Source organism: Embiotoca jacksoni, unplaced genomic scaffold, assembly GCF_022577435.1.
Source record: "Embiotoca jacksoni isolate LCO1_2020_lvr unplaced genomic scaffold, fEmbJac1.0.p SCAF_3, whole genome shotgun sequence".
Classification (NCBI taxonomy): domain Eukaryota; kingdom Metazoa; phylum Chordata; class Actinopteri; family Embiotocidae; genus Embiotoca; species Embiotoca jacksoni.
The window spans coordinates 23,881,220-23,904,209 of record NW_027185381.1 but is presented as its reverse complement, the minus strand read 5'-3'; the positions used below and the strand labels follow the sequence as shown (position 1 = coordinate 23,904,209).

Below are 22,990 nucleotides of genomic sequence, written 5' to 3'. Positions count from 1 at the left end.
AGCACCTCGAAGGGACATTAATTCAACAAAAGGGGATTTCTGAGTTGATAGAGCAAACAAATCAGTAATTTTGGCCATGCTAAAACTAAATATTATAATATTCTAGAATGTAGTTTAACCTGCTTTTTTATGCAGTTGATAAATGCAGGCAAATGTTCTGGTGTTTGAGAACAGGATGGAGGACTTCCAGGAGGATGATCCAGGAACGGATGTGCAATTTCAACATTTTAGTGAAGTTGAAACTTTTGGAGAAATTGAAAAAAGTTCTGTATACACTACACATTACAGGAAGATTATTTTAATATCACCGCAGACCCTCTTGAAAACACGTATATCTACTATCCAAAGAATATCTGTGGCAATTTTGGTCGCATTTGAACGGTGTGCGCCGGGGCATCTCTTTAGTTTTTGAATATGATAAAGCCTCCAAATAGTCCATTTATTTTTGAGGGAGAAAAGGAATAATAATCGCTTGAATAACAATAGAAGAAGATTGAAAAAAAAAAAAAAAAAAAAAAAAACGGAGAAGATTTCAGCTCTTCATAAATTTAGAGCTTTTATTGTGAAAGTCACTCCTTCCTTGGCGCGGCCCGGAAGTAACTTCTTCGCGGTCTGGAGACGCTTCCAGGCGACGCAGCCGGCTGAACCGAACCGAAGTGAAACGTCCGGGGTGGGCTCTTTAAAATACATTTTAACATCAGCTTCAATCACATTATTAATGCCCGCCAAGTCTTCGCGTCCGCGTCCCCGTCCGGTTAAAATATGGCGAACGCGGATGAAGTCGCCAAGTTGTGCTACGAGCGTTTCGGCCAGCTTCCCCGGAGAGGGAAGCCTGAGCCGGGCAGAGAGTGGACCCTGCTGGCCGCCGTGGTCAAAGTCACCCGGCGTGGTAGCTCCGGCTCAGGTTGGAACAACCAGAATGAACCACAACATATTTCTGTTGTTATGAAAGTCGTGTCCTTTAACTAGCCGGAAGGAAACTTTTAATTATTTTTTTATTTAAATTGCATGACTTTAAAACGCCTTTTTTCCGTTGGCTTCAGTTAATTTTAGTACATTTTTAAAAACCAGCAGTGTTATATTATTGTTATACAGTAATAAAACAGGTGAAAAGAATGCAATGCAATCCAATCTACACTTCAATAACACATTTTCTGTCTACTAACAGCCTAAACTGTACAAATGTGCAGAAGTGACAGATATAAAGATGTATTTTATTTTTCCAGTTGAAATGGAGGTTGTTTCTCTGGGAACTGGGACCAAATGTGTTGGACAGACAGCTATGAGTCCTAAAGGTGGGTGGTCCTGTTAATAGTTGGGTTTTTTTTTGGTTTTAGTTATGTGCTGAACTCTCACCGTCTTTGTTTTCATTTACTTTATATACTTTATTTTGGTAGCACAGCCGTATAGATTTGCCACCACGCGGCACATTATTGTTTTTGTTCTGCTAATCGCAGCATGGAGTGATTTAAATGTCCACAGAAATATATACCCTGTATGCAAAGTTAACTGTGAATTAATGTGACTGTTTTATAGATATATGAACCAGTGTTCGGTGTGAAAAACATTCATTGATGTTTGTCTTTGTTTATGAAAAGCTACATTTGGATTCAGATATTTTTTTGTTTTCTTAATTCCTTCATCCCTGTAGGTGACGTACTTAACGACAGCCACGCGGAGGTCGTTGCCAGAAGAGGGTGCATCAGGCGAGCTTCTTCATCTATATTCGCTTTCGTCTGCGTCCTCGTCTGCTCTGATACTCCCATGTTGAGACTTTATTATTCTTAAAGTTGAGTTTAGCCTTCTGGCATTGAGTTTTTGTGTATTCGTAGGTACCTGATCCAGGAGCTGCGCACGGCCGTGAGCGGTCGAGGCAGCGCTGTGTTTTGTCCGTCGGATCAGCGAGGGAAGTGGACGCTTCAGCCGGGAGTCTCCTTCCTCTTCTTTAGCAGTCACACTCCCTGTGAGTCTCACCGACTGTCTGCTTCTCACAGTTTAGTTTAACACGACTGTGCGGGAAGCTGGAATCGGTCTGAGACTTATTGTGTATCTCCAGGTGGCGACGCCTCCATCGTCCCCGTGACTGACGGCCGGTCTCAGCCCTGTCCTCCCGTCGCGTCTGGAAAGGGCCCCGAACGGACCGACGGAGGAGGGGACCTGAAAAGGAAAGCGGAGGAACCAAGCGAGGGGCGAAACTCTAAGGTTCCCCGTCTGGAGGAGCAGGAAACAGCGGAGACAAAGCAAGAGGACAGAGGAGACACAGAACAGTCTGGATCTGCGACTTTTAAGAGTCATCTTACAGAAACACCTGCGGAAACCGTCTCAGCGGATGCAGCGACACCAGAGGTGAAGCCCACAGGCTCCCCGGACTTGCCTCGGACTGACAGCTCTGGACCGCATCCGCGGGTCCCAGACATTCACAGAACCGGGGCCAAGTGTGTCCCGGGTGGCCCGGCCGACCCTCTGCACCCTGGGGCGGGGTACCACAGCACCGGGGTGCTGCGGGTGAAACCCGGGCGAGGGGAGGCGACTCTGTCCCTCTGCTGCAGCGACAAGCTGGCCCGCTGGGGGGTGCTGGGCTTCCAGGGCGCGCTGCTGTCCCACTACCTCCAGGAGGCGCTCTGCTTCAGCAGCGTGGTGGTGGGGGGGTGTCCATACAGCCGAGAGGCGATGGAGAGAGCTCTGGTCACGAGGTGAACAAATAATCTACCGACAGGTGTCAAAAGTGAATTCAACATCTTCAGGTTGGAGACTGTATGTCCATAAAAAAAAAAGACCTAAACTTTGGCTTTGGTGAACTTGCTTTGCCTTTTTTTTTTCTTTCTTTCTTTCTGACATGGACAAACCATTAAAGTGTTTTACAGTTTAACTCCTGATTAGAAAACTGAAGAAAGCTGGAATAAGAGATTTCTAACTTATCTTGTTTGTAGTTCTGTTTCAGTAGTTCTGTTTTTTTGTTGTTGTTGTTGTTTTTTTTATCTCCCCCAGATTCAGAGACCAATGACTTAGATACATATTATAAAACTGCATTAAATGAATTTTTTTTTTACCTCTCGGGGCGTTAGACTAAAGTATATTAGGTTTTTGTACCAGCTATAAATTCTCAGATAAATCTCAGTGGGTTTGTCCCTGTGAGCTCCATCATTCACATTCCTGTATATTTGTATAAAAAGACGTGTCAGTGTGGCTGCTCACCAGTCACCGTGTTGTTCTGGTCAGAGCAGACTCTCTTGAATGTGTTCCTCCTCCACTTCCAGGTGCTGCCATGTATCGGACCTCCCTGCTGGTTTCTCTGTGCGTCCACCGGCGCTGCTCCAGTCCAGCCTGGAGTTCCCCTTCAGCCAGGCCCAGACCGAGCTCCGACACCGGGCCGGACAGGGACGCGTCTCCCCCTGTGGGGCAGGTAGGGCCGTCTCACACACACACACACACACACACACACGTACACGTGCGCACGCACAAAATCAAAAAATACATTTGTCTCTGAAGATCTGAGACGGGAGCGCTGATGCTGCCGGTGTGCTACGTGCGAACAGCAGTCGCATCGTCAACATCTGTATGAACAGAACAGCTGTTGTTATCGGTATCGAATGTGCTCGTCTTATTCTGACAAGTCAAAATGTTTTTTGACTCTTTTCATAGGTCCCAGAACAGTGAAATGGATTTATAGATGATATCATGAAAAAACTTTGGTGCACAGTTACATCTGCAGTTAAAGCTGTCCCGACCTTGAAAATTGAATTGATGCTTACTTGTCCTACAAGTTATTGTCATTAACAACCTAATTGTGTCTTCCAGCTCTTTTTATGCTGTTATTATAGTATAACCGTCCTCATAGTTTAATAATTACACGTACACCTTATAAAGAAGAAGAAAAGTGACTAATTGACATTGAAAAGTGGAACATATGTCCTAAATAGCACCTTTGATGTCAGCTGTTAGCAACAAATTCAACAAATCACCTCCTCCTAGTTACTGGGCTCCACGTTTTAAAACTAGAAAGTTCTGTTTGGCTTTTGAAGTGCGTGATGTTAATGTCAGTAGATGCTCATCAAAATGCGATCAGTCAATTATGAGAAGTTCAGCGTCTTGAGATAAACAGTCGATGCAGCTAATTCTCCACTCGTGTGCAATTCACGATCTCAGAAGAAAGGGGGCGTAATAACATAACGTCATTAAAACAGCGCCGGTCAAACCTCAAAGGGTGGAAATAATGATGGAAATATGACCTTTCAGCTGTTTTATGATGCAAAATTATGCAAACTTAATGGCAGGTGCTCAAATAAGGAGCGCAGCTCACAGGCCTACCTGCATTTTTACATCAGCTCCATGTGTTTCAGCCATCAGCTGGTGTAATGTGCCCGAACAGCCACTAGATGTCACTGCCAACGGCTACAAACATGGAGTCACCAGGAAGACCCTGGGCACACCTAAAGCCAGGTAGGACAGAAACACTCTCGTCGTACATTATAATTACAATGACAAGACGAGAATTCACCGTTCACTTCGTTTTAAACCACGACGGAGATGTGAGAGACGTTTTTCTGCGTGTTTGTGTGTCTTCAGGTCTCTTCTGTGTAAACTGGAGCTGTTTCATTCCTTTCTGTCTCTGGTTTCGGCCACCGACCCTTCATCACTCCCCGACTCGCTCAGGTAACAAACAATAAGCTCTTTCACGATTTTAAACTCTCTCCCAAAAACTCTGAACAACCTAAAAAAAAAAAAAAAAAAAGTCTGGCTATCATCAGCTCTCGTCCTGAAGCCCGTTCGAATACACAACGAGACAAACTACCAGCAGCAGTAAGGCTTCATTACTAGAGATTTATCTTTTAAAGGGTACCCTCTGATATTTACCCTCAAGCAGAACTCTATTTTTTTTGTTTGTTGTATATTTAAGTGTGTCACTACGGCCGTTGTTGTGTGTGACCTTCCTATGCTTTTGTTTGCAGCTCACGATTTACGTCTGGTTTTTGTTTTGTAGTTGGCACCGTGCCAGAGGGTTCGGGTGTCATATAGCTCGCTGAGACTATCCACAAATTGGATCAGTGTGTGTGTGTGTGTGTGTGTGTGTGTGTGTGTGTGTGTGTGTGCGTGCGTGTGCGTGTGTGTGTGTGTGTGAGACTTTATTTTCTCTGTGTTTGATTTAGTCGAACATAAAAACAGGTAAATAATTGAGTGAAATAGTGAAACATTTACCAGCTCATGTTCAAGCAGGAAATCTGCAGGTCCTAAAAACACTTAATGACGTTTGGTTTCTCAAAAAGTCAGAAATTTTACTTACAAAGGTCTTGAAGATTTTTTTTCGAGCCGTCGCACCGACGAACGTTAGAAACAAAATATTTCTGTTTGTGCCATTTTTCCAGACTTCTGACTTGAAATATAAAATTAATTTGGTCCTTAAATGGACCAACAGGTAGTTAAGGATACTTTTTAGAAATCATTAGCACGGAGGCTGCAGTTAATGATTTATTTTTTTTTTAATTATTGACCAATCTGCCAATCAGAGCTTCACAGGATCTAATATTACATCTAAAATGTCTTGTTTTGTCTGAGAAAAGTCAAAAAGCAAAAGATGTTCAGTTTTCTGTGACACGAGAGGCTTGAAGCTGAAAATGGAGAATGTTTTTTTTTCCAGTTTTTGCTTTTTCCTGAAAGAAATAATCTACTGTTAAAGTATTTGCAGTCGATTAATCGACTGATCATTTCAACACTCGAATAAAAACTTAAAATATGTTATTATGGCTGCAGCTAATTATAATTTTAAGTTCTTAAATTCCTAAATATTCAATTTATTTGTTATTTTTAATATGTTGTTATTTATAATGTGAGACAAGAGCAAGCAAAAATGTTAAACTTGAGAAACTTGAAATATGAAATATTTGAACTGTAAATCGATGTTTTTTGATGTGATTATGAAACAGGAAAACAGGAGATTAGATACATAATGGAGGGAGTTACCAAACAACAACAAAACAAAAAGTCGTCCTTTTTCTTTCTCAGTCGAACTGGAAGTCCACTCGTGTACAAATTTACCTGTTGTTCGTATCAAATTATGGAAAATCCGAAGGATTAGTGACCGAAAGTGACATTTAGTGCTCGCGTTTCATCTGCTGCTCTCTCTGGTTTCTGTTCACATGCTTCTCCTAGTTTTGTTGTGTCTGTTTTGACGTTGTCAAAATTCACCTCCGTTTTTGTGAGAGGAAAAAAAAAAGCAAAATCCCCTGAAAACATAAATCATTGAATTTTGGGTTAAGATGAAGGGAAACCTCCAGGAAAATGAATATAAGACAGTGTGTGTGTGTGTGTGTGTGTGTGTGTGTGTGTGTGTGTGTGTGTGTGTGTTGAGAATCGTCTCCAAAAGGAGGAACAGTGGTCCTTCTGTTCATCAGCATTTCAACAGATAACCTGATCTGGCCCACACTTGGCTCAACACACACACACACGCACACGCACACGCACACACACACACACAATTACACACTCATACCCAACTGCAGCACACAAGGACAAGACTTTGTGGAATGACTGTCTGGTATGTAGAGAGACGACTTGAGGTACCAGGAAGGTCCCGACCGTCTGCGGTTGTAGAGAGTCGATGAGAAATACATTAATCTGCTACTTGACATCCAAACTGGTCCAAGTTATCCGAATATGATCAAGATACCGGATTGTGTTGCCGGCGCTTTCCTTTTCCCAGCAGACGTTTTTAACCCCATTTAACACGGCGTGTTAACATGAGAGCAGCATGTTAATTCAGGGGACGTGATCGGATCAGCCGGATCTCTGCGGGTGTAAACCCGATCCCTGGCCACTTTCTCAAGATGATAATAATGGTCCTCTTAACTCCGTAGCGAGCCTGGAAATAGCTGCAGGTAGTCGCTGTGACTGATTTGTGTGCTCAGGCAGCTGGGATTCAGGAAAGAAATTCCCCATTTGGGAACGTCCCATTTCCGAGTTGAGCGTTCACAAATGTTCAGGAAATGTGCTGAAATCTCCTGCTGTCAGAAGTGTCGGCGTCTCTTAACCATTTTAGGAGAGAAACTCCCCTTTGAGGGTGAAAATACTTCACATTTAGGTGATAAAACGCTTTTTCAGCACACAAGGACAAGACTTTGTGGAATGACTGTCTGGTATGCAGGGAGACATTTTGCCATTTGAGTTTAAGAAGCTTCCTCACCGAGTAAAACGAAGACTCAAACCCGTTTCATCCGCTCCGCGGTGACCTTCCCCGGGTCGCGATGCCCCGGGTTCAGAATTTAAATGCGGACACCCAAGAAGAAGAATAACGAACCCCCACCCCCCTCCACCCCTCTTCCACCCTCCCGCACCTTTTCCTATGTGTGTTCAGGGCAACGCAGCTGCAGACCTACTGGGACTACAAGCAGGCGGCCCGGTCGTACCAGCAGGCCTGGCAGCAGCTCCGCCGCCAGGCCTTCCCTCTGTGGCCCCGCGGCGACAGAGACCTCCTCCTTTTCCACTGAAAAACGAAAACAGCAGGAATGTCCTCGTCCTCGGCTCCGGGGGGGAAAAAAAACCCCAAAAAACTGTCTTTGTTGTCGCAGCAACCGGGAAAGGTCAGAGGTCAAAACAACCGCCGGCTTACAAAGTATCGCCGCCCTTCCCGGAGTTTGACTCGTGAGACACTTAAGACGCGGGACGGCCGCTGGAAAAAGACCAACGCATCCCGTCACACCTTTAATAAAAAAAAACAAACACATTTTTTTAAAAAGGGACAGAGTGGACTCCTCTTACTTCCCAGAGTTCGTTTCCATCGTCTCGCCTGTTGGCTCAGCTGGTTCTGGCCCTGCGACGTCACGCTGTTCAGAGAGTCTGATGACCCGCTGGCTTTATTTTCTTTGCGTGTGTTGTGACAGCAGACGACCGCTGGTTGTTTGTGCTCTGAAAAAACACAGCCGGACGTACCTGTCGGTGGGAAACAGGGTTCGAAGACTCTTGATGTTCCCAACAGTCTCAAATTCTTTCATTTGTGTCATTTTGCATTTCCCAAAATCACATAAAAAAAAAAAGAAAAAAAGTCTCAGGTTTCACTCCAAATACTTTTTGCCTACATAATTTGATTTTGCACAGATTTGCTCCATCGAAGTACAAAATCAATTCCGTCCCTCGTCAAGGGAAAATATCATTTTAACACGTTAATTGTTTCGGTAATATTTTGGTCATTTATGGTAAAGTTGTGTCAGTTTTTCTGTCTGTCAAGTAATAAACCCAGTCGACCCGAGGAAAAGTTGAATTATTTCATTATATGAGCTTTTCATTATAAGAGGCTTCCAGCGGCAATTATTTTCCTTATCTATCCTTCTGGCAATTATTTTCTGCCCCATTATTATTCCCTGAAGTCAAGTTAACATATTCAGATTGTTTTGTCTTAAAACCAGTCAAAGATATTGAGTTACTATATTTGAGAAGTGATTTTTTTTTTGCTAAAGAAAATGTCTTAAACAGTTAATCAGGCATCAAAATAATGAATTCTCTCTCAGCTGTCTTATCGATTGATTGATTAACCGGTCGTCCGTCCTTCGGCTCTAAAAGCACTGACGAGCTTCTGGGTGTGAATAAAGGGACAATAACGTGGCCCTGTCTCGGACGCATATTCATTCATAGAGACAAAAGAATGAGTTGAACCTGCATATTTCTGCACAGCAGTGAAGCTCTTCGCCGGAGACCAGACACCAAATCAATCCGGGCACTGAGGATCGGTTGTGTTTTAGCGTCAGCTCAGCAGATTCCAGCTGATTCCTCTCGGCTAATACTCCACAACACGCTGCCGGTTATGAGCAGGACGCCTCGCGTTGTGTGTTTAATGTGATTCTGTGGTCTCGATTTTTATGTTGCTAAAGGAATCATTTCAGTTTGTTTAACGTGGTGTATTTCAGATTAATGTGCCCCCCCCACCCACCCCCGCCCTTGAAAAACAACAATTTTTACATCATTTTAAACGTGTTTTCAATCTGCCTTTAAGAAACAAATAATAAAAAAAAAACAGGGACCCACTTATGAAACTCCATAGCGCTATTCGTAGCCACACACTTCTCAGGATACCTTTCATTTTCAAGAAATATGAAATTAAATATGAATTATATTCCTTTTCAATAAGACAGAGAGACCTTACGAATCCATTTTAAATGAGTTTTTATTGGTCAGGTCTTCCAGCTACCTTACCTTTTTCAGATATCTAAAATTCCTTTATGTCTTTTTGATATATATTTAACGAGCATACAACACAGACGAAATAAGACAATCCTGAATATCATCGCGTCCCATCCGCATGTTACACGTCTGCAGAAGTTGAACAGCCTGAATCAGCCCAGCGGTGCACAAACATGAAAACTTTAATGGGGTCGAGTAAAACGTGGAAACACACCGGATGTTTCGCTCTGATTTAAGTTAATAAGAGCGTCTGAAACCTCCTCAACAAATCAAATCAAATTACGGTCACTTTGTTACTGTGGGTTCACGGTGAGCATGTCGGTTTCAATCATTAACAAAAGTGAAGGCTTAAAATTTCCTTTAATAGATTTTATTAACCAGCATTTCCTGTTTTTTTGTTTTTTTGTTTTGTTTTTTAAATCATTCAAATATTAACGAGATATAACGACAATCTCATGACACACTCATAAAATAAAGCAGGTAATACTAATGTTAACCCTCGTGTTATCCTCGGGTCAAAATGACCCGCAGCTGTGTTCAACCAAGTTCTATTTTATTTCTATATTTTGATATTTTTTGGGATCATTGGTCATCATTCTTTAAAGAAACCCTCACAGCCTCCTCGTCACCAATGATCCCAAAAAATATGAAAATAAAATAGAAATTGGTTGAACACAGCTGCGGGTCATTTTGACACAAGGACAACACGAGAGTTAAAAATGTACAGCAACAGGAAACTTCTGAATACTTTTTATTTTTCATTATATTTTGAAGTAATACTTAAAATGCAGTGTGGTGTTAATACTGAATTCTTCCTCCACCGCAGCTACTTTAATTGAACCTTGCGTTTGAAAGGTCAAAATGTCTGCAGCGAAAAAGGAAAAAGGCAGATGCGCTCATGTCGGTTGAAGAAAAGCATTCTGGGTAATGTAGGCAACTACTAACGGATGTAAAGGTCGACGATGGCGGCGGAGGGAGAAATCTCCGAGCAGAAATGTGAGTAGTTACTGAGGAACGAATCAGAAATGACCTGATAATTAAGGAACGGTTAAATGAGAATTTTTTATTTTTTTTATTTTATTTTTTATCACTCAGTAAAGAATCGATGACGAAGCAGTTGAAAAACTTACCAGAGAAAAGAAGGAGAGACGCTGTGTTAATAAATCATCCCTTTCTCACCTGGCGTCACTTCACTTCGGTAAAAATGGACACGAGGAGCAGCAGGAATCAATAAAACCTCGTGTTTACAGAAGAGGGATCCATTTTATGTGGTTTGCATCCGAGATTCCCAAAATCTCGTCGTGCCAAATGTGGTTTTCACTGCTTGCAACCAGGACTGATGGATGTTAAAAAAGTGTTTTACCGTCTGAGAATATCCTTTGGTCAAACCGCAGTTTTGTCATTTTGAGATATCTTAACTTTTAAACAGAATTAAAACAGAAAATGGTAAATAAATATTAACTTTTTTTTTTTTAATTACTGAGAATAACCTGCCCATATTTAAATGCTAAAAAAAAAAAATAAGAGGAAATTGACATTTTTTTAAATGGCAATTTCAATCAAATCAGACACCTTTAATAGAAGTCAAACACAATTCATGGAGCTTTAAAGTGACGAGTCAGCATAAGGGATGTTGGCCCCCTCAAAATAAATGTAATAAACATTAAGTACGAGTTTTAGTAGCTTAAAATTGTTTAATATTTCATGATTGAATGAAGGGATGAGTAATGAATGAGGCATTAAGGATTCATTAATTGTCAGGTCATTCTTCACTCGTTTGTAACTAATTGATAAACTAATTTCGATGAGTTCAGTTTGTTGTCGAGTCGTGACGACGCCCCCAAAAAAAATGTCACAATACAACGCGATAAACTTCAAGTAAAATGTCGGATATTTTATGATTCGCGTCCCGAGTCTGAATCCTGACGCCCACTCGGCCAACATAATGTGCAAAAACAAAACAGCCAGGCCGGGAGGGGGGGAAAAGGTGAGGGGAGCACCCGGTACCCCTCCTCCACTCCCCCCACCCACCCAGGGACGAGTGCCGGTCCCCCGGCCCGGCCCGGCCCGGCCCGGCGCCGGACTCACCGGCTCACAGTCGTCATTCACAATCAGCCTCCGTCACCTCAGCCGCCTCCTCTCGCACGTTTAAACGCTTCGTGGAGCCCGTCGCGGAGACGCCGAGGGTAACTTGCGGACTTTTTAAGTTACATCCTGAAGATTTCAGACGTGATACGATGAGCCGCACAAACAAGGTGGTTAATCACATGATCACAGGGTTCCTTCCTCACATCAGCTCACAACACAAATATCCGTGACGACAAAGAAAACATAGCTTGATTCTGTGTGTTTTCATGTTGCTGTTGTTGTTTTTGTTGTTTTTGTTTTTTTAATACTGATGTCGATACTTGGAAAAATGAATGGCTGTCCGATGTGCTTGTAACGTGCGGCGATCGTTAATCTGATTTTACGGCAGTGTTCAAGATATTTCTCTCCACAACTGACCTTAAAACAGCAATCGTGACAACAAAAAAAAAAAAAAAAAAAAAAAAAAGGCCGGACCGTTAAAGTCGAGCTTTCCTTGACGCTAATGATCGTCTGAGCCTGTCGAGCGTTTTGTAGCATTTTTTTTTTTTTTTTTGGTGGAGTTCATTTTCACCATAAATTTGTAGTTTTCAGTATCAAAAAAATTAACCAGTGTCAAATGTGTAGGTGCGTTACTTGTGTAACACATGTAAAGGCCAATGTCAGACGCACTCTGCACCAGTATACTGTATGTTGGGCCCTAGTGTGTCAGTGTGTGTCAGTGTGTGTGTGTGTGTAAGAGAGAGGGACTGGTATTAAGGTGAAGTGTTAACCCTGTGCTGTATAAAAGGCCTCGTAACCAAAGGTGTTTTCTCCGCTGTAGGCCACGTACAGAAAGCCGTCCTCGTCCTTCTCCTTGTCGTACAGCTGGCCCATCGTCAGGCTGCAACACACAGCAGAAACCCACGCTCTTATTAGATCTCGCGCAAAGTCCAGTGGAATTGATTATGTTTGCATCTCCAGAGTCCGGACGGACTTAAGCCCACCATAGTGGATAATGTGTTTAAAATTACATGTTGTTTTTTTTTTCTTTTTTTTGCACCAAAAGGTACAGCGGCGAGCACAAGAACATTTAGGAAAATTCTTCCCGGTTCAGGAAATGCTGCAGAGACTAAAACATGAAGCGTGAAAGTCTTTTTGAGTATCAAACACTGGAGTCTAAATCTGGAATCTTAATGGTCTCACATTAACGCAAAGCTTCAAATTCTAGATGCTTCACGCGGATCTTCAACCCAAAAGCACAGAAGATCTGAACCACAGTTTCCGACACGTCCTCTCATTGGCTCAATCTATACGTTTATTCCTTCCTTTTAGTTTCCTATTTACAGATACATACAATATTACATGTATACATATAAACACCAGGCTCTGGGAAGCCGGTCAGATCCCTCAGATAAACTCTGTGAAGATGCGGCACGTCAATAGCTACGAGCGCTAGCGGAAGAAATTGTGTATTTTTTTAATTTTTTGATTTGAGACTGAAGGTGTGGCTTCACCTCTTTCACGGGGAAATCGATTACTGACACACTCAGAAGTCGTATGTTTGCTTTCGGGGGATTAAAAATTCAATAATGTCGTACTTCGGCCTGCAGCCGTTTGTTAGATTCTGTGTGAGACTTTTATCGATATAAAAATCAACTTGTCAGCGCCCTCAGGTGGACAAATAGTGTAAAGACACCAATTCTAAATGACATCAAACCTACTTTTGCATTTCTTTACTGCAATTTCTTATCAGGCCACACATACGCTGAGCTGCCAGGCAATTAGGTCGGATTAGCAGAAATAATCAACCGTGCCTGCAATTAATTTTTCCGTATGAAGTTTCTGATGTTCAGTTTTGGTTAAGCAATTTAAGAAAAGGCTGAAAAAAAAAAAAGAAACCCTAAATTGTATTTATTCTAATTTTGAACAAATGAATATGCAATTTAAATCAAGCACTAAGGATACACATTATATCATAATTTAAAAAAAAAGTTTTACAGGATAAATAATAAATCATGGCTTTATTAAATTGTGAAGCAAAATTATTTGTTAAGTATTGCCTCTGCAGAATAAAGAAAAGTTTTTTTTGTTTTTTGCTGTCCTGTTTAAAATAACTACATATAGCAGTTAATTGTCAGTAAATCATTTCAGCCAAAAAGTGCCAAAAATATCATAAACAAATAAGACCATCAGCAAAAAGCTGCACTGCTGCCACATCGCGTCTCTACCTGGGTGAGGACGTCTTTCAGATTATCCACCTACTTACTGCAGCGCGTGCTTTTGTTCCTACCTGGACTGGGGGACAGTTTTGTCGACGAACAGGAAGATGGCTTTCTCTGAAGGCAGCTGGATGCGTTTCCTGATGATCCACATGAACTGGGCCACTGTGATGTCAGAGGGCACCAGGTACTTCCTCTTATCGATGTCCACAATCTGGGAGCCGGACACCTTCTCCACGATCACCTGGAGCGCACGCATTAACAGACAAATACACCGTTTCTGGAATGTCCTCTGGATTTCACTGCTGTAACAGAGTCTTTATGAATATTATGGGATGTGACAGTATCAGTTTGTCAGGCTACCACAGCTTGAGGCTGAAGCCAATGCAGAAGTACCTTAAGGTGTAATTCCACCGACAGCCACTAGATGCTGGTTTCCCCCCCCCCCCCCCCCCCCCAAAAATAAAAAATAAAAAAATCCCTAATTCTTATTGACTCCAATTTATTGCCAGAAACACGAATCATCCCATTGAAACAACAAGTGCTGGGAAACAGGAAAAGGATATTCGACCCACTTCCTCTGAACTTTATTTAGACCCTGGATCCTCTGGTGGAAACGTAGGGTCGAGGAACTAGAGTTCCTTAAAAGGCCGTGAGACCAGACCAACGAGCTGAGAGACGCCGGGGAGGAAACTGCAGGAGAATCACCTGCGGCAGCGACCACCGCTTCTGTTAAAAGCATTGACTCGTGCTGCCTCGAAGTGACGACAGCGGGAAATGAAAATGTTAATGCCACGGCGGTTCTACGGATGCTCTTGTTCGCAGTCCTCTACCTTGAACTTCCTGTCTTCCCGGTAAACAGGTGCAGACTGCAGGAACCGGGCGAAGGGATTGACTTTAAGAGGCATTGTCACCCACACAAAAGGCTGTTTAGAGCGCCGGTGTGCTTTTGTTCCGATGCGTGAGATGAATTAAATTCTACATATCGAGTAACACCAGTCTCATATCAACAAGCAGTACGAGGATGTGAGGTCCAGTCGATTTATTTGGTTGCTGCCGATATTTAGTTCCTCAATTGTCTTTTTTTTTTTTCCAGTATTAGTTTTATTCCTTAAAATTATCTCTTTTTTTTATTTTATTTTTTTATTTTTTTATTCTCCTCAACTATATTTTTGACAGATTGAAAAAGAAAAAGATTCATGGAATAGTTTGAAATAAATAAATCAGAGATATATGATATTATTACACTAGAATATATAATCGGGTCAATGAAAACCTCCGTTTGCTCTAAAATTGGAAACTAATTGTAGTTTGTTTGTGGAAAACATTAGTGACGGCTATAAGTAGATGACTCGGATAACCAGTCTTCAAAACAATGCAGAGCAGAAACACATCTGCGGATGTTTACAGCTGAAGGTTGTGTTAGCAGTGATGTTAGCGGCGAGCTAATCTGGCTGCATGTCTTTCCTGCCATCTCGTCTTCTTTGTTGCGTTCAGGGACACCTGCGACTTCAAATGTACCAACCTTTTTGAGGGGAAATGGTGCGGTCACAAACATTTAAACTATAAACTGATCAAGTTGTATTTGGACAAAGGAAAACACAAGATTTAACTTAAATTCTGGTTTCCGTGACGTGATTGTGTGGTTTGTTGTCACATTTTAATTTAAACATATAGATACAGAAAATACATTTGGCGTGATTTTTTAAAGGATGTTTTTGGTGCAAAAAAAAAATAAAATTGGACTTTAGATATTTAGATTTGATCACCGAGAAAGGAGCCGATTCCTCTGGTTCAGTTTGAGTGACATCAGATTGAAGACCCTCCTTCTGGTCAAGTGATGCCACTCCGATAACTGCCAGTCACTCGCTGCTTATCCTTTCACTTTCTGTCACTCACTCCATCTGTACCACTACAGCCACCCCCCCCCAATCCCCCCCACATCCCTCCTCCTCCCCCACAACTCACCGGTACTCTGTCAGGGTATTTGTTGCGTATTTTGGCTGACTCCACACATCGGTGCTCTAAAGGGAGAGACGGGAAACAAACAGGAAGTCAGAGATTAAAGGGATGAGCAAGGCCTCGAGGGGATCCCTCCTCTGCCGCTTTACAGCCAAGCCCACAGTCTGCACCATCGAGCTCAGCATAAAGGGCGGAACAGGCAGAGCAAACGGGAGGTGGAGGAGGAGGCTTTTATACACGGGATGCAAGTTTAAGTGCGATTATCTTCTTTGGTGGTGCCTCAAAGTCAACACTGTTAAAGTGAAGTCATAAATCATATGAACAGCCTTAATAGAGTAATTCTAAACATGCTTATCATGGTAATAAGCAGGCAGACAAGTGAGCAAGAGGCCCGAGAGGACGGGGGAGGCGCTGTGATGGGTGATAAAAGATGTGGTGGATCCATTTAGGCGCACGGTCTCATTAGCCCAGATAAGAGGCCTAGTTTTGGAAGTGTTTCTTTTTTTTTTTAAAAAAAGGAGCCTTGGGGTTATCTGAAGAGAGCACGAACACGCAGGCTGAGGAGCTACTCGACAAAAACGTCTCTTAAGTGGGCTGCAACAACCTGTTCCAACTCTCTCTCTCAGTATGGAAAGAACTTTAGACCAAAGTCAGTTCAAATTTTTCGTGGATTAATATTCCTCTAGGAAGCATACGTTGTTCACGTCAGTGGAGCATGATACAAGCTTTGGATCAAATGCTGAGGAATCCCTCTTCAATTCGGCATCTATGTAGTAGTGGTAAATTCCGATTCAGTGCCCTGCTTGAATAAAACCCTGGGTGGTCTTACAGAGCAGCCTGATGCAATAAGAAATAAGTTTAAGTGTTATTTCATAATGCCGAATCTACTACAACGATTGCTAATATATCTCCAACAAGGGTTTTCAACCATGCATTAAACACATGCAAGGCAACGTTCAAATTGGCAGACTTTTGAATGGAATTTGGTGATGCAATGTCTGCATGCAAAATGGAAAAATACACATTTCAGGGCAGAATCAGCTGATTGTTTTTTTTGGATGTAGTAGAGATGAACCCCACATTTTTTTTTTTCTTCTTTCTCAGCGGTCATTTGACTGACAGGAATAACAATCTTAGTCTTAGTTGCTAGTCATGCAACGTTAGCCGTGACGGATTTACAGCAGTCATCAGCGGGGGTGCTGAGGCGAGCATGCATTTCTGCACCTATGTGGGGTGATATGACGAAATCGATGCGGAAAGCGCAGAAACTGAAAAAAAAAAAAGAAAAAATAAAATAAAAGGAGGGTGCATGACATGACAAGAACATCTCTTGTTTCATAACAATCCGAGCCCCTTTTTTTTTTTTTTACCGAGGGAATGGTCCTCTTTAAACATCCATTTCATCTTTGCTGGATCCCCGCACTGAGGCGTGACGGCAGAGTCGAAGGGCGGGCTTCTAAATCTGCGGATAATGTCGGCGTGATGTCCCAAAAATCCACACAAAAGCGATCAAAAACAAAACGTCAACAATGTCTTTCTGCCCGGAGCTTTCAGCTGTCCGTCTAGCAGGGCGGTGACGTCACTGTCTGACAGAGGGGGTGGTGGTGATGGTGCCGCCTTCAGGTGCTCTCGGAGACAATCGGTCAAAGTCAGGGAGTTGAGCCCTCCCACGATGCAGATTTTTTTTTTTTGTCGCGGAGACAAAATGAGTTTTTTTTTTTTAAAGCAGGATGGAACTATTTATTAAAGGAGACAGTAAAATGTCGAACTACATTTATTTAATAATCCATTTTCCAGCACACATTTAAAATGTTGTTCCTTCTCACTTTGTTAGTGTAACACAAAAGTACAACTAATATTTGGATATTTGAGTCCCAAAGAGATGCATAACCACGTGACACAAAATGCAAAATAATAATGACAGACTAAAATACCACAAATATATGTTGAACAACAACAACAAAGAAACACAAAATAATCTCTAAGATGCACAAAACAACCTAAATATACTAAATAATAATAATAATAACTTTATTTATATAGCACCTTTAAAAACAGAGTTTACAAAATGCTCTAGAGAGACATAAAGCATAGTCAAACATAACGTCAATACCGGTAAACATTTAGGAAAACAGGAGGCAAAAAAAAAAAAAGACCACACCATAAAGGTAATGAACACAAGAAAACCAAACAAATAACCAAAACGAGCAAATAGAATAGAAAACAAACAAATAAATAAATGAATAAAATAAACAAACAAAAACAGGGGAACAAAAGAAGTGCATAAAAGGACGACATCACTTAAAAGCAATTCTATAAAAATGAAATTTAGTGGGAATAAAATCAAGGGTAATTTGTTGTTTTATTTCCTTTACTTTATTAATAAAATAATTAAAAACTTCTCACACATCTCTTGTGAGGCATCATTAAAATGACAGGGGGGGGGGGGGAGAGGTTATGACCGAGTCTATGACCTTGAATAAAACGCTGGGCTTCGAGTGATTATCTGAGATTAAACTGGAGAAGAAGGAAGCTCTTGCTTCTTTATCTGCCTTTTGATAATTATTCATTGCATCTTTCCAGATCTCATAAAATATATGTAGGCCACAACAACAAAATTCACCCTAAATATTTGCAGAGAGAGAGAGAGAGAGAGAATACAATAAATATAAAATATTATACTCGTCTCTTTTAGTTTTGAGGTCTTCCTCCAGGCTGTTTCTAAATGATCTGTTCACCTAATTCAACACAGATCATCTGGTATCGCTCGACATGTTCGGATCGTTCCACGAATCCCAAGAGTTCCTGAACTTTCCGACGGCACTTGAACGCAGCGTCGCACCCGCAGTCATGGCAACCGGCAGACGCTAAAGCTAACACGGAAACACGGCGAGGCGCTCGATTAAAGCTGGCGCAAATAGCGCGCCGGGTTTTGCGCTAAAACACGCGATCGAAAAGGCGTTTTTCACGTCGGGAGCGGTACCGACCGGTGCCGTTTAACGGGGGCGAGTCCGTTATTTGCTTTTGCATTTTCTTCGTGCGAGCGTTTAGTCGCGTCGGTCGACGGGGTTAGCATTCATGCTAGTTGAAACTTTAAACTAGCCGACATGGCTTTTTACGAAGTGTATTCCCACCCGGCTGTGATTCGGTACAAAACCAGCGTGTGCACGAAAGCCACTCTGTTCCTGGTTGTGGTTTTGTGCCTCACCTACATTCCGCCTCTGCTGGTTGCGTACAGGAGCCAAGGTACCAATCAACGAGCCTCCAAACCGTTGTCGTCCATTATAAAAAAAAAAAATTAAAAAAAAAAAAAAATGCACAAGAACCTCTTTAAAAAGTCTTTGAAAGTTGTATAAATGTTCTCGTTGTACAATTATTTTGTACTAGATTGCCTTTTTGGCCTTTTAAGAGATGGAGTCGATTGTGTGTGCGTGTGTGCGTGTGTGTGTGCGTGTGTGTGTGTGTGTGTGTGTGTTGGAGCCTTTTTTGTGGATTCAGTCAGAAAACACTTATTGATTTTTTATTTTTTTTTAGCAAAAAAAAAACTGCCCCAAAAAAAATCAACACACATAATAAATACCAAATTATGATATTTGTGTTTTTGTTTTTGTTGTTGTTTTTTTTTTAGGTTTCTGGATAAAAAGAAGCACCTATGAGGAGCAGCCGGTCGTCAGGTTCCAGTACGAGACTCTGCTGCTGGCTGCGACCAGCGCTCAGGGAGACTACGTGGCCTGGAGCACCTTCCCCCATCTTAACAACATGCTGGGCTCCAACCTCCGGATCCCCGCTGTCTCTGTAAGAACAGATCGCGGCCGGATTATGAACTGGACCGAGTCCTGAGAGGTTCGCTCCGTATGACCTCTTTTATTTATTTATTTTTCCTTCCTGTGAACACACTCGACAGGTGAGAGAAGAGGACCGGAACCAGGACGGGAAGTTGGACGTCCTGATCTTCCGGCTGCAGCTTCCTCTGAAACCCGACGAGCAGGTGTTCAGCGTCCAGCTGCTGCTCACCTTCGACTACCAGCTCTTTGTATGTATCTCGCCGTCTTTCTGCCTCTACGAAAGGAAGAACCGCGTGTTTTATCAGCCGGATTTCTGTTTAATAACCGGGCCGGTCGACAGCCGGTGTTTCAGCTACGGAAGAGCGTTCTTATGTCTCGGTGTTGTTCCAGCGGATGTCCACGGTGGTGATGCAGAGCCTCGCGTATGTGCAGCACTCGTCGTCCGTCCCCGGAGCGAAGCTGTTCGTCCACGGAGACCTGAGGCTGCAGCAGAGGACGCCGCTGCCTCACCGGGGACTCTACGACGTTTACAACGTGAGAAGACGCCGTCTCACTCTCTTACTGTCTCACCGTCTCAAGAGTCCCTCTCTTAATCCGTCCTCGTCATGAAACAACAGTTTACTGTCACTCCCTCATTTTTTTTGCTTCGCATATTTGCTGAGGCTGAAACTTTGGCAAATATGTAATTGACAAATGTGCTGACAGTACAAATATTGTTGCTTCAAACTACCACATGCAGGAGATTTACATTTGTTACGGGCCTGCATTTAACTTTCTTAACTGTCCTTATCGATGCCAAGGTGTCCGTGGTGGACGGCTCCAGCCCCTTCGCAAGTTCATACGACCTCGACAACATAATCAGAAACTACCAGGACAGAAACTGTAAGTTGACAAACGCACTTATTTTGATTGCTTGCATTAATTACTGCCCTGTTTATTAGATTTAATGCATTGATGTCATTATTAATGCCAGTTTTCTCTCTGTTTTTGTGCCGCAGTGACCACCGTACTGTCCTGTCCCACGCCGGTCTGGACCGTGGGACGAGCCGCCGGTTCTTCCTTTGAGCTGAACGCTGAAATACGATACCCTCTGGAGGTCATTAGATATCCTTTCAAACCTACCGGGAAAAGGTTTGTGTGTGTTTCATCTTAAAATACGCAAAAATGATTTAGAAAAGACTCATTTTAAAAAAAAGTTTTCCTCGGAAAAAGCATCATTACACACGTTCTTTTAGCATTTATGAGTATGTATATGCTACATAGTCATTTGAGAAGTGGTTTATAACACAGTGTGAGGCAATTAAAAGCATCTGAAGTTTCTACACCAGCCTCCACGGCTTAGCGTCTCGCTGCTGCGTGAGAAGGACTTTTTTTTAATCCTAAAATTGATCGTACTTTGCTGATAGTCCACTGGTAGAGTGTCCACCACACAAATGTTTTCCACAACTTGCAGTCATTTAGGTCAAAATGCTGTGTGGACACCCACGGCTTTTATTTTTTTGTTGTGCTTAATTGTCAATTCATTCGTAGGAAAAAGAAGTTGTTCTTTCAAAAGTTACGTCGTGTCACTTAAAAACACGCCGTCGTCGTTTTCCCGCCTTAACCGTCTCCCTCCACCTATCGTCCCGGTTTCTGGGAAACCATCAAATTCGCCTGGATCCAGTACGTCAGCGTCCTCCTCGTCTTCCTCTGGGTCTTTGAACGCATCCAGAGGTTTGTTTTCCAGAACCAGGTTCTGACGACGGTACCCGTCCCGGTGGGAAAACCTCACCTGTCGTGATGCAGCGGTGGAGCTCTGACCTCCGGGTGTTGATCATGTGCAGCCCGAACTCTTAAACCTTCCCGTCGCTACATGTTCAACTAAAGTCTCCATCCTGATGGGTTCAGACGGCGATCTATTAACCCGCTCGTCCGCCTTCAGCTGTACATTATATCATAAAACGGATATTTCCTTAAATGCGGACGCGCGGCGTTTCAAAGCAGCAGATGTCAGTCAACAACATCAGACACGCCCACTTCTGGTGCGGACAGGAAGTCAAAAGACAAAAGTAGACATTGAAGAAGATAAACACTGAAGTCTACCAGCTGCCTCTTAGATGACGCATAACCGTCACTACTGACCACTTTGTTATCTCAAACGTCTGAACTTGTGGCGCCTTTAAAACTGAATTGTGCTCAACGGTTAAGGCGGTTTTCTTCGAATTCCGCTTTCTATTTGTCACAAATGTCACGAGGAAAGCGGATTTTCCTCTTTAAGATTTTTTCTTTCTAGTTTTTTGTTTTTGATTTACAAGCAGTTGAGCAATAAACCTCCCAAGAACTTCCTGATTTTTTTTTTCCTCTTATAATTTGTCGTTTTCTTTATACAAGCATGCTGAAAGGCACGTTCAGTTTTTTTTTTACGCAGGTCCTCCTTTAGTGGACCTGCAGCAGTTCTTACTCTGAAAAATGCATCTTTAGTTGTTGTTTTTTTAATGCTGTTTTCTAGCAACAGGAATGTATAAAAAAAATACCAGTAAACTTTCTATATTTTTACAATTTTGTGTTTATTAAAGTTTGTCACAGGAATTAAAGAAATTCACATTTGTATTGTACATAGCTTGAGGGTTTTGTTTAATAAATCATTTGTACATTTTAACAATATGTATGCTTTTCAATCGAAATCAAGCGGCAACCAACAGTGACGTCACCCGTTGGTTTATGAACGGTCGTTATGAAGCCTCGAGTTCAGATATTCGTCGGCGCCGTTTTGCTAGTTTGGACCCGGTGGTGACCTCATTCGTAACATTATTTTTAGATCGACCGCCAGAAAACTGATAAAAAGGAGCGAATTTAGCTAACAACAACAAAATATCTTGTTGAAAAATGTTATGGACTTTGTATTTCATGAGAGAAGTTGAATGGGAGTCTATGGAGCCTCTAGTGGCCCTCGGTGGTATTACAGTTTAAGGCTCTTCCACATCAGCCTCATTTTTTCAGACCCGGAATAAATTTTATGTTGATTTAAAAAAACAAAAACAAAATCCTCATCAATGTACACTTAATAACCTGCAATTACAAAGTGAAAACATTTTTAGAAATGTAGATCTCTCATTTACAATAATATTCAAAGTTTGAAACCATCAGGACTTCATGGTGTCGGCCGTCCGACCAGACTGAGTAACCGAGCAAGAAGGAACCCAACAGTGACTTTAACATGGCTTACAGAAGGCCTCTGATCGGAGAACCTGCCGGAAGAACGGCCATCTCAGCAACTCTATTAATGATCATGTGTTTATAGTAGAGCAGCCAGACAGAAGCCTCTCAGAGTAAAAGACGCATGACAGCCGGCTTGGAATTTGCCAAACAGCATTTAAAGGACTCGGAGCGCACGAGGAAAAAGATTCCCTGGTCTGAGGGGAGAAAAACTGAACACACCGAGCCGCTGCTCATCACCAGCTGATACCATCCCTACAGTGAAGCACGGTGGCGGCAGCATCATGATATGTAGACGGGGAGACTGGTCAGACCCGAGGGAAAGGGCGAATGCAGCCAAATACACAGAAGCGCTTAAAAACAAAACAAACAAAAAAACATCTCCAGAGTGCAAAAACCTGAGACTCGGACGATTGTTCACTTTTTTAGCACCGCGAAGATGCGAAGCAAACATCAAAGAAAAACGCCGGAGCGTCTTCAGGACGTCACCGGTCAAAACCCAAACTTGAATCTCCGAGAACGTCCGTGGAGAGACCTGAAGATGATGCTTCAAATCCAGTCTGATAAAACTCGATAAGATCTGCCTGGAAGAAC

At 42.4% G+C, this 22,990-nt stretch overlaps 3 protein-coding genes across 3 annotated transcripts; 2 read left to right on the top strand and 1 right to left on the bottom strand.

The window, feature by feature from the left end:
• Window positions 1-620: 620 nt before the first annotated feature.
• On the top strand, window positions 621-8,484 carry adat1 (adenosine deaminase tRNA specific 1). The gene is made up of 9 exons (XM_069163420.1): window positions 621-904; window positions 1,227-1,295; window positions 1,652-1,706; window positions 1,833-1,963; window positions 2,057-2,693; window positions 3,258-3,403; window positions 4,341-4,440; window positions 4,567-4,653; window positions 7,349-8,484. The coding sequence occupies exons 1-9, from the start codon at window positions 763-765 to the stop codon at window positions 7,479-7,481; spliced, it is 1,500 nt and encodes a 499-aa protein (XP_069019521.1). The 5' UTR covers window positions 621-762; the 3' UTR covers window positions 7,482-8,484.
• A 649-nt stretch (window positions 8,485-9,133) lies between these two features.
• gabarapl2 (GABA(A) receptor-associated protein like 2) lies at window positions 9,134-17,010 on the bottom strand. The gene is made up of 4 exons (XM_069162331.1): window positions 16,787-17,010; window positions 15,423-15,478; window positions 13,526-13,698; window positions 9,134-12,136 (listed from the first exon to the last, which is right to left on the bottom strand). The coding sequence occupies exons 1-4, from the start codon at window positions 16,818-16,820 to the stop codon at window positions 12,022-12,024; spliced, it is 378 nt and encodes a 125-aa protein (XP_069018432.1). The 5' UTR covers window positions 16,821-17,010; the 3' UTR covers window positions 9,134-12,021.
• Window positions 17,011-18,282: 1,272 nt separating this feature from the next.
• On the top strand, window positions 18,283-21,891 carry tmem231 (transmembrane protein 231). Its single transcript, XM_069162330.1, has 7 exons — window positions 18,283-18,662; window positions 19,045-19,211; window positions 19,321-19,449; window positions 19,592-19,735; window positions 20,002-20,083; window positions 20,200-20,305; window positions 20,819-21,891. The coding sequence occupies exons 1-7, from the start codon at window positions 18,524-18,526 to the stop codon at window positions 20,979-20,981; spliced, it is 930 nt and encodes a 309-aa protein (XP_069018431.1). The 5' UTR covers window positions 18,283-18,523; the 3' UTR covers window positions 20,982-21,891.
• The last annotated feature ends 1,099 nt before the right edge of the window (window positions 21,892-22,990 follow it).

Coding starts and splice junctions, on each gene's coding strand:
- adat1 (XM_069163420.1), top strand. CDS start 763: ATGGCGAACGCGGATGAAGTCGCCAAGTTGTGCTACGAGCGTTTCGGC. Junction 905..1,226: donor GCGTGGTAGCTCCGGCTCAG/GTTGGAACAACC, acceptor TTATTTTTCCAG/TTGAAATGGAGGTTGTTTCT. Junction 4,654..7,348: donor TCACTCCCCGACTCGCTCAG/GTAACAAACAAT, acceptor ATGTGTGTTCAG/GGCAACGCAGCTGCAGACCT.
- gabarapl2 (XM_069162331.1), bottom strand. CDS start 16,820: ATGAAATGGATGTTTAAAGAGGACCATTCCCTCG. Junction 15,479..16,786: donor TAAAGAGGACCATTCCCTCG/GTAAAAAAAAAA, acceptor CTCTCCCTTTAG/AGCACCGATGTGTGGAGTCA. Junction 13,699..15,422: donor AATACCCTGACAGAGTACCG/GTGAGTTGTGGG, acceptor CGTGCGCTCCAG/GTGATCGTGGAGAAGGTGTC.
- tmem231 (XM_069162330.1), top strand. CDS start 18,524: ATGGCTTTTTACGAAGTGTATTCCCACCCGGCTGTGATTCGGTACAAA. Junction 18,663..19,044: donor GGTTGCGTACAGGAGCCAAG/GTACCAATCAAC, acceptor TTTTTTTTTTAG/GTTTCTGGATAAAAAGAAGC. Junction 19,736..20,001: donor GACTCTACGACGTTTACAAC/GTGAGAAGACGC, acceptor ATCGATGCCAAG/GTGTCCGTGGTGGACGGCTC.